Genomic DNA, 18,263 nt, shown 5'->3' with positions numbered 1-18,263 from the left:
TCGTCCAGGAGGAAAACTCCAGAACAAAACTTTGTAAACCACTTTTGACACATTTGATCTGTCACAACTTCTCCATGCACTGCACAAATCTTTTTTTATGTTTCAGTTGTATATTTACCTTTCTTGAAATAATAAAGAACAATATAGCAAAAATGTTGCATATTTTCTTTCATCTTTAATATTAAAATGGCTACATAAAAATTGACCAATTTTATCCCTGGCTGGTGTAGCTCAGTGCATTGAGCATGGGCCTGCTAACCAAACAACCATGGTTCGATTCCCAGTCAGGACACATGTCTGGGTTGCAGGCCAGTTCCCAGCAGGGGATGCACCAGAAGCAACCATACATTGATATTTCTCTCCCTCTCTCCTTCCCTTCCCCTCTAAAAAAAATAAATAAAATCTAAAAAAAAAAAAATCACCAATTTCAATAAGTTTTTTAAAATACATGCTGATACAACCGCTGTCACAATACAATCTAACAAAATTGTTTCCAGGGAAGTTAGAGACACCTGAGTGCTACGAGAACTATCTTACAGGTATGGCCAAACCAACTTTTTGGCCAACTCAATAGATAAACTTTATTCACAGGTAAAAAGACTCAATATTTTACAGGTATCAGTTCTTCTCAAGTTAATCTATAAATGTCCCAGCAAAATTTTTTCAGGGTAACTCGATACACTAATTCTAAAATTAGTCTCGAAGAGTGAAGATGTAAGTCAAATTTTCTTTTCTGGACAAAAAGAATAAGGAAGGAGGATTCGCCTTACTAGATACCAAGTCATGTTCCGAAGCTATGGTAACTGAAGTTGCATTAACACAGAAAAGAACAAAAGAGCAGCTGAACAGAATGGAGCCCAGAAACACACCCCTGCATATGTGGAAACTTGGCAGAGGTTCTGACCGACTAGTATTACTCATCAGTGAGGAAGGTGGAGACTTAATAACTAGTGTTGTGACAGCTGGCTTTCCATGTGAAAAATATGAGATCCAGAAATACAAACTTCACAGGGATTAAACACCTACATATCAAAAAACAAACCCCACCAAAACTTTGAAACCATGAAAAAATCTCTATCCCACTGGAACACAGAGGGTGTTTGTAGGAATCAAAGGTGTATTAATACAGCAAGAAGATGTAAGAATTGCAAACACATGCACCTAATGACAGGCCATCCAAATGTATGAAGCAAAAACGGGCAGACTAAAGGGAGACACGGTTCTACAATAATAGAGACTTCAATACCCCATTCACAATAATGGATAGAACAACTAGATGGAAGATAAGTGAGGGAATAGAAGACTTGAAGCAACACAACAAAGCAACCAGATCTAACAGACATATACAGGACACTCTGCCCAACAATAGAACAGACATTCTTCTCAAGTGTACATGGGACATTTTCCAGGACAGACCATATGGTAGGCCACAAATTAAGTCTCAGTAGATTTTTAAAAAAAGATAACAAAGTATCTTCTGTGACTACAATGGGATGAAGTTACAAATCAATAACAAAAGGAAAACTGGAAAATCCACAAATTGTGGAAATTAAGCAACACTTTTAAACAACCAATGAATCAAAGAAGAAATCAAAAGGGAAATATACCGAACTGATGGGACACGGCCAAAGTGCTGCTGAAGGGTTAGCTCACAGCTGTAGGTGCTTACATTAAAAACAAGTAAGATCTCAGGTCAACAACCTACCCTTACAACTCAAGAAGTATAAAAAAGAGAAATCCAAAGCTGAAGAAGGAATAATAAATAATAAAAATTAGAGCAGAGATAAATGAAATAGAAAATAGGAGAAAGTCAATACAACCAAAAGCTGTTTCTCCAAAAAGATCAACAAAATTGACAAACCTTTAGGAGCTAGACTAAGAAAAAGAGATAAGATCCAAATTACTAAGATCAGAAATGAAAGTCAGTATATGACTACCAATTCTACAGAAATATATGCCAACACACTGGATAACTTTAGATGAAATGGAGAAATTCCTAGAAACACAAAACCTACCAAAATGAAATCACAAAGAAACAGAACATCTGAATAGGTCTGTGACTAGTAAGGAGTTTGAATCAGTAATCAAAAATCTTGCAGCAAAGAACAGCCCTGGACCTGATGGCTCCAATGGTGAATTCTACCAAACATTTAAAGAGCTAACAACAATCCTTCTCAAACTTTTCCAAAAACTTGAAGAGGGAATACTTCCTAACTTATTCTTATGACGCCAGCATTACTCTGATGCCAAACCCTGACAAAGACACTAAAAGAAAAGAAAACTAGACTAATACAGAATACTGATACAAAAATCTTCAACAAAATACTACCAAACAGAATTCAGCAGCATACTAAATCTAAAAAAAAAAAAAAAAAGAGCAAGGAATATGTTCCCAGAAATGCAAGGACAGTTCAACACATGAAAACTGATCAATGTAATACACATTAACAGAATGAAGGAAAAAAACACATCATCATTCTAAACTGATAGAGAGAAAAGCATTTGACAAACACCTTTCATGACGAAAACATACAACAAACTAGGAATAGAAGGAAACTACCTCAACATAATAAAAACCATAAATGAAAAACTCACAGTGAATATCCTACTGAATGGTGAAAGACTGGAAGTGTGTTCTCTAGGATCAGACACAAGGCAAGGATGCCTACTTTCACCACTTCTATTCAAACACAGTACTGGAAGTTCTAGCTAGAGAAATTAAGCAAGAAAATAGAAATAAAAGGCATCCACGTTGGAAAAGGAAGAAGTAAAATTATTCTGTGTGAAAATGATAAGATCTTATAATATATATATGTAGAAAACCCTAGGTTATACACACATACACATGCTGTTAGAGCTAATGAATTCAGCAAAGTAGCAAGGTATAAAGTCTCACACAAAAGTCATCTGCATTTCAATATACTAACAATTACAAAACAATTTCATTTACAATAGTATCAAGAGAAATAAAACATTTAGAAATTAACCAAGGAGGCCAAAGTCTTGTACAATGAAAACTAGAAAATACTACTAAAATAAATAAGCCCTGGCTAGTGTGGCTCAGTTGGAGCATTTTCCTGTAAACCAAAAGGTCATAGTTTGATTCCCAAGCAGGGCACATGCCTACACTGCAGTCTGGTTGCCAGTTGGGGTACATGTGAGGGGCCGCTGACTGATGTTTCTCTCTCTCTCTAAAATCAATAAGCATGACCCTGGATGATGGTAAAAAAGAAAGAAATTAAAGAAGACATAATGAATGGAAACCATGTTGATGGACTAGAAGACAATGTGATTCCTATCAAAATCCCAATGATTTTTTACAGAAATAGAAAAACTCATTCTTAAAATTCATATGGGATCTCAAGGAACCTCGAATAGCCAAAACAGTCTTGAAAAAGAACAAAGTTGTAGAATTTGTACTTCCTAATCAACACAGTGTGTTACTGGCATAAAGACACACACACAGATCAATGGTATAAAAAGCCCAGAAAAACCCCTCACACATATGGCCAAATGACTGTGTCAAGACCACCCAATGGGGAAAGGACACGTCTTTCCAACAAATGGTGTTGGGAAACCATGATATTCACATGCAAAAGAATGGAGCTGGCCCTTATCTAACACCATATACTACACTTAACTCAAAATGGGTCAAGAACCTAAGTATAAGGCCTAAAGCAATAAAAGCATTAGGAGAAAACAGGACAGAAGCTTCATGACACTGGATTTGGCAACGATTTTTTGGATATGACAAGAAAAGCACAGGGAACAAAGGAAAAATAGACAAGACTACATTTTAAAATCTTGTGCATCAAAAGACACTATCCATAGAATGGGAGCAAATATTTACAAAATTATGTGTCTGATAGGGACTAATATTCAGAGTATATATAGAACTCCTAAAATTTTTAAATTACAGTTTACTTTCGTTATTATTTTGTATTAGTTTCAGGTGTACAGCACAGTGGATACTCATACATTAGTACTTTACAAGGTGATCCCTTCAACATTTCAAATACCCACTTGGTACCATACATGGTTGTTATAATATTAACTGTATTTCCTATGCTGAACTCGACATCCCTGTGACGATTCTGTAACTACCCGTTTGTACTGCTTAATCCCTTTGCCTTCTTCACACAGCTCCCCGGCCTCTCTTCCAACTGGCAACCATCAGTTTTTGTGTCCTATACCTATGAATCTCTATTTTGTTTATCTTATTTAGATCCCACAAATAAGTGAAATCAATTGATACCTTTCTCTGACTGACTTGTTTCATTTAGTTTAACACCCACTAGCTCCATCCATGCTGTCGCAAACACTAAGATTTCATTCTTGTTGATGGCTAAGTAACATTCCATTGCAGATCCGTATTATATTGCATTTTTAAAAAACAGACTTTATTTTTTAGAAAGAGGGGATGGGAGGGGGAGAGAGAGGGACAAAAACATCAGTGTGAGGGAAACATCGATGGGTTGATTCTCGTACATGTCCCAACCCAGGCCTGCCACCCAGGCATGTGCCTTGACCAAGAAGCAAACCAGGGATCTTCTGCTTTGTAGGATGATGCCCAACCAACTGAGCCACACGGGTCAGGGCATGTACCACAATTTTTTAGCCACTCATTTATTGACGGTCACTTGGGTTGCTTCTATATCAATCTCTTTACCCTAATTTTTAATATATGTTCATAACTTAAAAAGTAAGTGGAAGCACAGCAGTGTAAGAACAACAGGAAAATTGGACTTCATCAAAATATCCCATGCAGCCCTGGCTTGTGTGGCTCAGTGGACTGAGCACCAGACTGCGAAGCAAAGGGTCGCCGGTTTGATGCCCAGTCAGGGCACCTGCCTGTGTTGTGGGCCAGGTCCCCAGTGGAGGGCACATGAGAGGCAATCACACACTGATGTTTCTCTCCCTCTTTCTCCCTCCCTTCTCCTCTCTCTAAAAATAAAAAAAATCTCCTGGCTGGTGTAGCTCAGTGGATTGAGCATGGGCCTGCAAACCAGACAATCGTGGTTCGATTCCCAGTCAGGGCACATGCCTGGGTTGCAAGCCGGTTCCCTGCAGGCCAGTTCCCAGCAGGGGACGCACGAAAGGCAACCATACATTGATGTTTCTCTCTCTCTCTCCTTCCCTTCCCCTCTAAAGATAAATAAATAAAATCTTAAAAAAAAATAAATAAAATCTTTAAAAAGAAAAGAAAATGTTTTAAAAAAGATATCCCATGCAGCAATCTTTTTGCCAATCCTGCCATTAGAGTTTTGATCATGATGCGTAAATATCTTCATCTTTGATGCTATTACCATATATTACTAGCATTACCAGCATATTACAATGAATTTTGCTGTTTTTATTATTTAATATAGTTAGCTTTTGGAAACTCGAAAATTAAGTTTTATTTTAACTTAAATCACAAAATTAGAAAACAAGTGGAACCACTGAGCTGACAACGAAAGGAGCAATCTCCTGTTTCTTCCCCTTACTCCTGAATCAGCTCCTCACTGTTACCTACTTTCAAAAAAGATTTTACTTACTTATTTTTTAGAGGGGGGGTTAGGGAGGGAGAAAGAGAGGGAAACACAGATGTGAGAGAAAAACCTCATCCGGCTGCCTCTTGTCTGTGCCCCAGCCGGGGACTGAATCTCCAGCCCTGGCATGTGCCTTGACGGAGAACTGAACCAGTGACCTTTTGCTTTGTGAGATGGTGCCCAACCAACTGAGCCACACCAGTCAGAGCCGGTTCCTCACTTTTAAATATGAATGAGCAATCAAAGATCACTGGACATTTCGGGAAAGCCTCTAACCCAAAAGGAAAAAGAAACATAAAAAATACAGACAACACGGGGTCAAACTGACAATTAAAAAAATACATGTAAGAGGGGAGAGGGGAGGGAATTTCAGGGGAAAAGGGGAAGGATTTATAGGAACCAGTATAAAGGACACATGGACAACAACTAAGGGGGGTGGAAATGGGAGGCAGGTGGGGAGCACTGGGGGTGTGTGGGCTGGGATGGGAGTAAAAGACAGAAAACTGTACTTAAAAAACAAACAAAAAAGAAAGCAAAGGCATTCTCAAAAATCTAAAAAAAAAACCCCATGTAAAGTCATAAATATACATACGTAGAAGACACTATTCATACAAAATGGGCAGAATGCTCTGAAAAAGGAACAGAATAAGAAAGAACTCTGATACAGATGGTGACAGTGAACATCTGATGGACAGAGTTTGGAGATAAAGTCAAGAAAACCTCCCAAACTCAACAGATTTCTCTATTCATGCAAAGACCATCAACATTGTTAGCCATCAGGGAAATGGAAATCAGAACCACAGTGAGATACTCCCTCATACCCACTTAGATGGGGATAATAAAAAAGACCAGTAGCTGTGACCATTGGTTAGGATGTGGAAAAATGAGAACCCTCATCCACTGCTGGTGGGAATGTTAAGTGGTGCACCATGGTGGAAAAGCTTGGCAGGTTCCATGAGTTAAATACAGAGTTACCAAATGACCCAGCAATTCCACTCCTAGGTCTCTATCCAAAAGAATGGAACACATATCTATACGAACTTATACACAAATGTTCACAGCAGCATTAGTCATAGTAACCCCAAAATGGAAATACCTAAATGGTCACCAACAGGTGGCTGTACAAATAAAATGTAATATGCACATAAAATGAAGTATTATTCAGCAATAAGGAATCAAGTACTGATACATGCTACAACATGAATGAACCCTGAAAACATTATGCCAAGCAAAAGAAGCCAGACACAGTGACCATGTATTGTGCAATTCACCTATATAAATGTCCAGAACAGGCCAACCCCAGAGGGAACAGGATGACTGCTTACGGTTGTGGGGGTTCTTTTTGGAATAATGAAAATGTCCTGAACTTAGACAGTAGTAATGCTTGCACAACACTGTGAGTGTACTAACTGCCACTGAACTGTACACTTTAAAAGAGCAAAAACTTTTAAAGATTTTTATTTTTAGAGAGGAAGGGAGGGAGGGAGAGAGAGAGGGAGAGAAACATCAGTGTGTGGTTGCCTCTTGCGTGCCCTGCACTGGGTACCTGGCCTGCAACCCAGGCATAAGCCCTGACTGGGAATCAAACCAATGACCCTTTGGTTCACAGGCCGGTGCTCAATCCACTGAGCCACATCAGCCAGGGCTAAAATAGCAAATTTTATGGCATGTGGGTATCTCAGTAAGTTGTTAGAGTGTAGAAAATGACAAAGAAAGCCTTCCAGAAAGAAAAAAGAAAAAAAGAGCTGCAAGAAGAAAAAGATCCAAGACTGAGAATCAATCCAGCAGGTCCAACATCTGGGTGATGACAATCTCAGACAGAGAGAACGGAGTAATGAATGAGAGAGGAAATTATGTTTAGAAATGAATGGAAGACTATTCTCAGAAATGGAAGACCAGAGTCTCCACTCAGAGACAGCCTATTCATTACTGGTACAATAAACGGGCAAAGGCCCATCCATGGCACAACACTGAGAAATTTTACAAGAGAAGTGAAGTGAAGATCCTAATAGCTTCCAAGATAAAAAAAATACAAAGAACTAAGAACTGGAATGGCATCAAACTTTTCAGTACAAATAATGAAAGCTGGACTTCCGCCAAGATGGAGGCATAGGTGGATGTGCCGTGCCTTCTCACACAACCAAGATTAGAGAAAACTAAATATTAGCAACAGAAAACACAGCCAGAACACGAAAAATTGAACTTTTTGGAAGTCCGTTAACAACAAATTCTTCAGCCTGACCAGTAAGGGACGAAACCAGCTGCTGGCGAAGCAGGGTTGCACAGGAGGACTCGGCCACACTCAGGCCCGCGGAATCCAGGCGCAGGGTCAGACCTAGTGAGCAACCCAGCGAGCGACCGCGGGGGAGACAGCCAGGCCCGGGGCTGCGTGTTGACTGAGGTCGTGCATTTGTGCGCGGGTGGACAGGCGAGGGAGTGGGCGGTTGGACCGGCCGGCAGGTCCCCAAGGCAAGCGGCAGTGGAGGGCGCCGCCATTTCCCTGCTCTGACCCCACCTCCACATACAGCGTCATAACCCAGCGACTCTGAGTGGCCCGGCCCAGGTGAACCACCTAAGGCACTGCTCCTCCGCACCCAGCTGTGAGAAGCGGCAGAGGGGGTCGCCATTTCCCCGCTCTGGCCACGCCCCCACATACAGCGTCACAACCCAGCGACCTGGGAATCCAAGGCGCCGCTTCTCACACTTAAAGGGCCAGAACAGACCAAGAATGGCGCAGGAGGATCTCAGAGCCCCAGAGCCAATAGATCTAAGCGATGAAGAAATAGCAAAACTCACAGACGCACAGTTTAAAACATTGGTGATCAGGATCCTCACAGAACTGGTTGATTATACCGACAAATTAGACAAATATATGAAGGCGAAACTAATTGAAATGAATGGAATTGCACAGGACACCAATAGCAATGAAAAGGAAACTGGGACTCAAATCAAAGGAGTGGACCAGAAGAAAGCAAATAATGGCCAAACAGAAAAGAGTGAAGAAGCAAGAATTCAAAGAAATGAGGAGAGTCTTAGGAACCTCCAGGACATCTTTAAACGCTCCAACATCCGAATTATAGGGGTACCAGAAGGGGGAAAGGCACAGCCACCAGTGGAAAACTTATTTGAACAAATAATAAAGGAGAATTTCCCCAATCTGGCAAAGGAAATAGACTTCCAGGAAATCCAGGAAGCTCAGAGAGTACCAAAGAAGTTGGACCCAAGAAGGAACACACCAAGGCACATCATCATTACATTAGCCAAGATTAAAATGAAGGAGAGAATCCTAGAAGCAGCAAGAGATGAGGGGACAGTCACCTACAAAGGAGTCCCCATCAGACTGTCAGCGGATTTCTCCAAAGAGACCTTACAGGCAAGAAGGGGCTGGAAAGAGGTATTCCAAGTCATGAAATCTAAAGACCTACAACCAAAATTGCTCTATCCAGCAAAACTTTCATTTAAAATGGAAGGACAGATAAGGTGCTTCTCAGATAAGATCAAATTCAAGGAGTTCATCATCACCAAGCCCTTATTATATGAAATGTTAAAGGGACTTATCTAAGAAAAAGAAGTTAAAGAAACATGAACAGTGAAAGGACAACAAACTCACAGTTATTAACAACCACACTTAAAACAAAAGCAAACTAAAAGGACAGCTAGATCAGGAGTGGAAACATAGAAATGAAGATCTCAAGGAGGGTCAGCAACAGGGGAGTGGGAGGAGGAGAAGGGGGGAGAAGGTACAGAAAATAAGTAGCATAGACAGTAGATAGAAAATAGATGGGGGGCAAGAATAGCATGGGAAATATAGAATCTAAAGGACTTGAGACACATGGTCATAAACTAAAGGGGGGGTAATGGTGGGGATGGGGGGGTAGGGTGGAGGGGAATGAAGGGGGGGAATAGAACAACTGTAACAGCATAATCAATAAAAAAAAATGAAAGCTAACACATTATAGCCTTTGAGATTCTGTGGGAATGCTATTTTCAACTTTATTTATATATAAGTTATATATACATATAGACACATTTATATATAATTCATATTTGTAACTTTCAACTCCACACCTAGCAAACTGTGAGGTCTGAATGAAAGACATGGCAGTTGAAGGTACGCTGTAGTAAAAAGGGGAGCCAAAAGAGTGAAAGGCCACGTGGTCTAAAAAGTGGGGTGTCCACCATGGGAAAGTAGCCAAGGGCAGTCCCAGGGGACAAAAAGGGAAGTCACTGGACAGCAGCTGGGCAGCAGACCCAGAGAGCAAGCTGGCCAGGTCAGAGCAGAGGGCAGAAGACAGCGCCAGGAAAAACAGGAAATCATGTCTGCCTATGGAGAGCTGCTGGATCTAGTGGAGCACGTGAAAAGATTACAAATAGGAGCTTATAAAATAAAGTATACAAGGAGGATGAGGTAACTATTCATTCTAGAAAAACAAAGTATATGAGGAAAGAAAATGAAATCATAATATATTATTAGGCTCCGCAGGGATCATTATTTACACGCTCACAGTAAACGGAAATATTGGTTGTTATTTAACTCCAAACTGTGATGTGAGACACAAAGGTGGGGCCCAGGAGGTAGAGGTGTACTCATCTATTATAGCAGGAACTCACTATGGTGATGATGAACGGTCCAGATGAAACAAAAGGTAATCACATTGAAAAAGAAGCATGAAGGTAAATATAAATACAGAATGCACAGCTCACAAGGCCGACAGCAGAGAAGACTAAGAAGGCGTGGCAGTGGGCTGGGCGGTTTGGTAGAAGCCTTTGAGTGCTCTCACTAGTCCTTGCCTCCATCCCAATTTTTAAAAGGCTATTATCATAGAAAGCTATTAGGTGTACACCTCCTAACAGTTCCCTGCACACACACAGTGGGTGTGGCCTCAAAGACGGGAACTGGCCTAGAGGACGGTGAAAACAGTGACTCTGAAGCGTTCTCTGAATCATCAAAGGGCTTCTTCAGGCCCCGCCCCAGCATCAGTGCAATGCTGGCTCCTTCCCTCTGGACACTCTGGAGGCCCGTCCTTCGTGGACATTCTGTGGAGGGACTAACTGGGGACTGGAGCTTTCCACAGCAGCCTGACTCCAAACCACTGCTCTCCTATGTATCGACCACCTGTGAGTTCAGGCTCCCTACATATTTCTAGCTTTCTTGAACTAATTCCTTGGGAATTTTTAGAAATAGGCATGGTATAGATAGAAACATAAGTGGAAAAATAGATGATTTCTGTCTCACCAAAGCACAATTCCCCACACCCTGGAGGCCCACATAGTAGGCCCTCAGTGCAGAGCTGCTGAAGGCATAATCACAGCACACCAGCACATTACCGGGTCCTTTACAAGCACGGCTGCATTCAACCCTTACAATGTGCTTATGCGGTTAGAGGGTGGATGAGCTCCACATGACAGCTAAGGAAATGGAGGTTCAGAGTAACCTTTTCAAGGTCACTTCACTAGTGAGGGAAGAGCCAGGATTCAAACCCAGGTGCGGCTGACCCCACAGCTTACTCAACTAGCAGCTGTAGCCATTAACCCTTTCAGGAAAAAGGTTTGGCTAGGTAGATGGATGGCTGCAAGAACGAATGAAAGTAGATGAGCTCACAGCTGATTGAGAAGAGAACCTGAGAACCCCACCCCACTAGGAGGCTCTGAGGCTATCTGGCCCGAAGGTGGAGAACTAGATGTGGACGCCTGCTCCCCTCACCCCAGGGGGACGTCCTTGTAGCACCCACCTTCTTCAGAGAGGTTGTTCTCTTTGGTCTCCTTGTCCATCTGGCAGCACCAGCCCTCCAGACGCTCTGTTTCTGCCTGCAGTAGCTTCAAGAACCAGTAGCCGTCTCGGCGGCAGGCCCCCGGCTGCGCAGGCTCCGCAGGTGAGCTGGAGGAGGTCTCAAGCCAGGGATCCGGTGGGGGCAGTGACGATGCCTCTAGGGCAGGGTCGCTGTTGTCTCCATAGGAGAGGTTGCGCTTGATCTGGGCAATCTTGGGGGCCTGCCGAGGGCCGGCATCGATGCTGATGGAGTTGGGATGTGGGGTGCAGTCTGGGAGGCTCCTCTCAGATGACTTACAGCTTGAGTCATTGGCGTCCTGGGTGTCTGAGTCGGTGTCCCGGCGGGAGGACATGCTGTGAGAGGGGGCACTGCTTCTGTGGGTGGGGGTTGGTGTGGGACCGGGACAGGAGGAAATGAGAGTCACTAAGAGAGCCAAAGATCAGAGGCCACCCAAACCGGACACACGGGAGACAGAGAAACGGATGCATCGTCTGCTCACCATGCGCCTGAAGCAGGTCCCACAGCCCCATCTCATTCTCTGCTCAGCCCTGGCTCTGCCCCACCCCGCCCACACCTACACGCATACACACACACAGACAAGGTCATAAGGTTGCCTGTTTACTGCAGTGGGGCCAGGAAGACCACCAACATCGGGGTAGCTCATGTCTCAGCCTGGCCTTGACCCCCTGCGGGCTGATTCATCTCACAGAGCAACTGCTCATTTGCCCGCCCGCCTGCCTGCCCAGCCTCCCATGCCTGGGCCACAGCCCACACCCCAACCCAGCTTGGTTATTAGAAATCCAGCAAGGAGAAGTGGGTTAGGGAGAGCAGGAGGAGAAGGCACAAGGGAGGAGAGAGCAGAGGAAGGAAGAGGAGAGGGGAGAAGCAGCCACCACCTCCATACGACTTACCGCCAGTCGTCCTCTACCTGAACCCCGATGGACTGGAATTTGGTAGCGGGACTGGGCTCCTCTTTTGGCACTGGCTGAATGCAGTCAACCTTATTGAAGGACAATGACAGCAACGGCACGGAGACAAAGACAAAAATAAAAAACAAACACCACACTTGCTGCTGAAATTCACATTAGTGGGACGACGCAAACAGACATGTGGACAGACAAACACGAGGCATGCGGACACTGCACGTGGGCCCGAGGCCAGACCAGGTTAAGCCGGGCACTGCTCATTCGCGCGGAGGCGGGCGGGCAGGTGGGCGGGAGGTGGGATGGGGTGGAGATGACTGGCTTTCCCTACTCTGAGGAGGGTGCCATCACATCGATCGCTTTGGGTCCGTTGTCCTCCGAGAGGTGGGAACCGTTCCTTCTAGTCCTCTCCTTTACACGCATCAGAGAAGAAAAAAAAAGGACGACGAAAGAGAAAGAAAACACACACACACAAAGCCACAGCCGTTATCTGGTGCAGTTGAAGACGGGGCTGTCTCGAGGTCAGTCCCCCAACCCTGTAGCTGAAGGACAGGCTGGAGGCGCCTGCACTAGAGGCAAAGCTTGGACAGTGAGTAGCTCTGGGTTTGAAAACTGCCACCAAGGCAAAGCTGGAGAAGTCCCTGGACCCTGTGGGATGCCATCCCCGGGCCATGGTCACACTTGGCTGAGATTACCTTCAGCACTGATGGGCCTGGGGAACAGTAGCAAGGGCCAGGGCCAGGGCCAGGTACAAAGCTAGCACTTTCTCTATACTTACTGAAAAGGAAGGAAACATGGCAGCTACAATGCCTTGGGCCTGCCTTTTTTTCTGGGAAAGGTATGTGGCCATGGAGTAGGTAGGCCAGCCCTTCCACATTGCTCATGAAGAAGGGAGAACCTACGCTTGACCTAGAGCTTGAGGCACGAAATGGTGGGACAAGGGTTGTCAAGCTATCTTTGGAAACTGAGGACTCTCCAGTCTCTTGGCTATAAAGAAGCAGCAGGGGCCAGAGGGGCTTTCTGGGGCTGAGGGCTGAGCACCAGGCTTCTCCCTGACATGGGGATGCAGCCACATTTCTCTCTCAGCAAGAAGCTCAGGAAATGCAGCGTCAGTGGACAAGAGCATGGAATGGGAGTGGAGGTGAACCTGGGGAAGGGGACGCCCAGGGTTGGCCCAAGAACTTGAGTTCTTATCCCCATGTAAACTTCTGGGAAAAATCAAGGATTGAGACTAACTCTCCTTCAGATCTTCTGGAAAGACAAGAGCATCTGGTTTGGCTAGGAGAGAGAGGGGCTGCCCAAAGACCCTGGGGGGTCAGGATCGGGAGTCAGAGACTAGGCTACTTCCTGTGTTCCCAGGAATCCCTCCTGGAACATGGTACAGGGTAGGGGCTGGAAACCACATGAAGGAGCCCAGAAAATGTACGGGTCTCCTGGCCAACTCTTTCCTTATATATGTGGGAAAACTGAAGTCCACAGCTGCCTCTTGGAGGAAAACATTTTAGGCAAGTGCAAGAAATTGGCCAGTGAGCCCTTTACACTCCATGTTCCTTCTGCGTTCTGGTGCTTTGTCATCCACTTAGCTGTGTCCAAGGGCTCAGGAGCAGCTGGGAAAATGCAGATCCCTTCTAAGTAAGGCAATCTTAGATCCCCAAGCCACAACACACACTGCCTTGATCTCCATGATTGCTCCCTCCCCCAAGACCTTGGCCCAATGTAGCTGCCTTCATTCTCTTGCCTTCGAGTGTGTTCCATTTTAGCCTGGAGGTCTAGCCAGAGCAGGGAGAATCCTCTCAATCTGGATTTAGAGCAACTTTTGTAAACTGCAGGGCAGGGCCCAAGTTTTCCCAGCTCTGCCAATTTAAAAAAATGGATTGCTGATGCTGAGTGCATGCAGGAGGTGAAGTGAAGCAGTGGAGGGGAAGCTGGTGCACCTGCCCTGCTGTGTGTCATGGCCATGGGTGCTCAGCTGAGTTGGGCTTTCAGGAGGGTCTGTTAGCTTTGGCTACTTGGTCCTGGGGAGCTATATCCCTGCATCCTTTCCCATGGAGAAAGACATCTGGAACAGCATCACACTTCTCAACTTGATGTGGGCCTGGTGCCTTGAGCCACCTACCTGTCCCCAAGGCCCGAGAGGGCTCTGGGCAAAGGTCCCCTCGAACAACCCCCATGGCTCAAGGGCCCTGGGTCCCGGGCCCCTGGCCCATCCGCGTCTATGCTCCACGCTGCTCCCACTGCCAAGCGGGGCTGTGGCCTCCGCACCCGAGCTGACCTTGGATTAGAGAACTGTTAGGCCAGTCCCGCCTCCCACGTATCGGCTGGCAGGGCAAAAGGTGGAGTGGACAGACAGACAGAAGACAAACAATGGACAAGAAATGGCTGGCTGAATGTAACTACATTCACTGGGATGACCCACTGGAGTAGCAGGGACAGGTGCCCGCAGTTGCAGACTTTGCAGCAGGTGTGGGCAAATGTAAGGAAGCTGTGGCTAGGGGTGAAATTTGGTTTGATTACTTGGGACTGATCTCCCAAAATACAAAGATCAATCACTTTTGCCCAGGAGACCTAGTGGGCCTCTACCAGATGTAATTACACGCAGACAGGTGCACAGAGCGAGCTGAGGACATAGAGTGCAAAAGGGCTCCTACTTGTATTCCTATAGATGACAATTTCCTTTTGGGGATGGCCTCAGGGTGGGATTCGGAGCTGGTCAGTGTCCCCTGTTCGCTCTTCAGAGCTGCATGCTTTGGAGGTGGTTCTGGGGCCTCAGAGGCTGGGGTGATTCTGCCTCGTGTCACGCTGGGTGGTCGGGTACTGCTGTCCAGGCTGTCCGATGAGTTGCTCAGGCCCGACTGGCTCGTCACCTCACTTTTGTGGTCCTGGCTGTCCAGGTAGGTATCCTGGGCAGACTCAGTACTGCTCTGGACCGTGACTGAGATAAACGGCTTTGACGTGGTACGTGGAGGGACCGGTGGCGGGGTCTTCTTATATGCCACTAGGCATGATGAACCTGCAGATGGGTGAGAGAAGGGCAGGGGAGAAGGTGAGGCCCCCAACTCTCTCAACCCCCTTTCAAGTCTGAGGTCCTACCTGACCTGGCCCTAGCTCTGGCCTCAGCCACTCCCTCAAGCAGGGATTTCTGGAGCAGGAGAATGAGGGTCGGACACGGGAATGGCCAAGACAGACAGACACAGGCCTGGCTACTCTCATGCAAGGCCAAGGCCAAGGCCAAGTCTAGTGGAGGATGCCAACATGGACCAAAGACACCCTCCACCTCACAGTCACACACAAAGATATTATCCGGCTGGGACATGGGCTGGAAGGTAATGTTCACGGTGCCACAGGCTGTGACAGAGCCTGATCCATGACAGGGGAGGCAGTGACTGCTAAACAATAATGAATCTGCTTTCCTCAGGGCTCACTGAGACCCACCACTCTTCTCCCTCTGCTCTACCTTCCCTCTACCCTTGTTCCCTCTACTTGGATGCCCCCTCCATGGCTGATCAGAGACTAACATATCCTTTAGGGCCCAGCTAACCCTTTCCCCATCCTGCCCTCCCAACCCCACTTCCCCTCATTATGGGAAAACCCTATGTACCAGTTTGTTGCCCTCATTACTCCATCAGGCCTGGTCTGAATCCCTGTTCTCCACCAAGATTCAGGGAACCAGGACCTGCCAGAGGTGGGAGCTGAGGTTATCTCTGAGCCCCATTCCCAGCCTGGCCTGGGGGTAGCTCACAGCAGGGGCACAGAACACCAAAGGCCCACATTTGGCTTCTTAATGCTGAAACTTTTTGCTTAAAATGCAAGGTGTTTGTTTTTATTTGTTTGTTTGTATTTTTAGTATTTTTAGAGGGGAAGGGAAGGAGAGAGGGAGAGAAACATCAATGTATGGTTGCCTCTTGTGTGTCCCCTGCTGGGAACTGTCCCACAACCCAGGCATGTGCCCTGACTGGGAATCGAATCGCGATCCTCTGGTCCGCAGGCCCAAGCTCAATCCACTGAGCTACACCAGCCAGGGCCAAGGTGTTTGTATTTTTAAGAAAGTAATTTTTTAAGGTTTATTTTATTCTCATTCAAGGACACGATTATTGATTTTTAGGGGGGAGGGGAAGAGAGAGAGAAACATCGATGTGAGAGAGAAACACTGACTGGCTGCTTCCCATGCCTGCCCCCATGGGGATTAAGCCTGCAACCCAGACACGTGCCCTGACCAGGAACTGAATCGGCGACCCTTTGGTGAACTGGAGGATGCTTCCACCAGCTGAGCCACACCATGCAGGGCTGCGACTTCTCAAACAGCAGTAGCCACTTGCTGCAAGGGGCTGGGTCAGATCCAACAGCTTTTCTCAGCATCTTGACTCCAACTGCCTTTTTCCCAGCGAGGACTGAAACAAGCCTCTACCTACCTGGGTTTGGGCCCAGGCTGGGAGTGGGAACCGGATGAGTGAGTTTAAGTCCTGCCTTCAAGGGGCTACCAGTTAGAGACAGTAATGGCCCGATGGAAGTCCACGAAATGCAGCCCAATGCCACAGGGGCTGTGGAAAACTCACAGAATCCATCCACCTGGCCCTGGCGGGCAGCTCAGTTGGTTAGAGCGTCATCACAGGACACCAAGGTCTCTGGTCAGGGCACATACAGGAAACCACCAAAGAATGCATAAATAAGTGAAACAACATATGGGTGTCTCTCTCTCCTCCTCCTCCTCTCTCTCTAAAATTTATAAATGAAACGAATCCCCTCCCAAAGAGGAAGAATCTATCCATCTGTCACTCAGTTATCACTAAGCAAACCTAATAGATGGCTAAAATAAAAACAGTGACAACACCAAATGCTGACGACAACGTGGAGAAACTGAGCCTCATGCATATACTGCTAGTGGGCACGGAAAATACTATAATCACCCTGGAAAATGGTTTGGCAGTTCTTTTAAAATTAAACATACAATTACCATACAATCCAGCAATGTACTCTTGGGCATTTACTGCACAGAACTGGTAACATGCTCACAAAAACATGAATGTCCGTGGCAGCTTTACAGGTAATCGCCCCAAACTGGAAACCAACTACGTGTCCTTCAGTGGGTGAATGGTGGGTAAACTGGGGCACATCTGGACTGTGGAACACTGTTCAACGATGAAGAGAAATGAACCACTGATAGAAGCAACGGCTTGAATGACTCAAGTGAATTATGCCAAGTGGAAAAAGCCATCTCAGAAAGTCATGTACTGTATGATTCTATTTAAAAAAACATTCCTGAAATCACCTAATTATAGAGATGGGGAACAAACTGGTGGTTGGTGGGGAGGCAACGGGGAGGGGGTGGTAGGGAGGCCTGAAGGGACCCCTGCGTGTGCTCATTGATGGAACTGTTGTATCTTGACAGTAGGTACATGAATCTACACATGAAGTGAAGCTGCAAAGCACTGAATGCATGCACACAGAGTGATTGATTACATGGGCTATAGCCCAGGGCTGGCATGGCACCTACTGGTTTCTGATGCAGGGGGAGCTAGACCTGCGGGGGGAGGGAAGAGCCAACATTTTACCACTCCCCAGTCACTGGTGGGGAGGATGGGATGGTTCTCTGACTAGCCAAGGAGCAGTTTCCCCCAAGAGCAGTCCCCTGAAGCCAGTGGCCAGCAATGTCCATCAGAGACAGGACTCACTGGAGATTTCCGGAATTGGTTTGGCCTACATATCCCCAAGGAAGCAGGGCTTCCCTGGTATTTTCTGCCCTAGATCAGAAGTGTGAAGCCCTAATCTGCTCAAAATGTTTATAGGAGGAATACCCTCCCCCAAAGAGGACAGCAGTGAGTATGAGGAGCCAGACTGGGCTCTAGGCCTGGCCAAAGCAGTGTCTCTAACTTTGGGAAGGGGCTGACACTGGCCTGAAGAAGTTTGTGTGTAGGGATCTGTGTGGAAGAGGTAACCGCCCCCCCGCCCCCAGGAGGCAATGGGGTTGCCCACAGCCAGGGGTCTGGACTGAGGACTAACCTTCAAACCTCACTCTCAGGGTTGTCTAGGCCCAAATCCTG

General features: G+C 46.0%; 1 protein-coding gene across 4 annotated transcripts in view; it reads right to left on the bottom strand.

The window, feature by feature from the left end:
• DLGAP4 (DLG associated protein 4) overlaps positions 1-18,263 on the bottom strand; it is a 193,228-nt gene that overhangs the window by 16,969 nt on the left and 157,996 nt on the right. For 3 of the 4 annotated variants that reach the window (XM_053671034.1, XM_037164697.2, XM_037164699.2), the window contains 3 exons: positions 14,874-15,235; positions 12,214-12,302; positions 11,264-11,676 (listed from right to left, as the gene is read on the bottom strand). In XM_053671034.1, coding sequence (XP_053527009.1) covers positions 11,264-11,676; positions 12,214-12,302; positions 14,874-15,235 — 864 coding nt within the window. Of the gene's footprint in view, positions 1-11,263; positions 11,677-12,213; positions 12,303-14,873; positions 15,236-18,263 lie in introns of those variants that run through there. The other variant, XM_053671035.1, reaches the window with a different exon arrangement.

Source organism: Artibeus jamaicensis, unplaced genomic scaffold (genome assembly GCF_021234435.1).
Source record: "Artibeus jamaicensis isolate MK-2021 breed Jamaican fruit bat unplaced genomic scaffold, CSHL_Jam_final contig_685, whole genome shotgun sequence".
NCBI lineage: Eukaryota > Metazoa > Chordata > Mammalia > Chiroptera > Phyllostomidae > Artibeus > Artibeus jamaicensis.
This window is presented reverse-complemented; position numbering and strand designations above follow the sequence as displayed.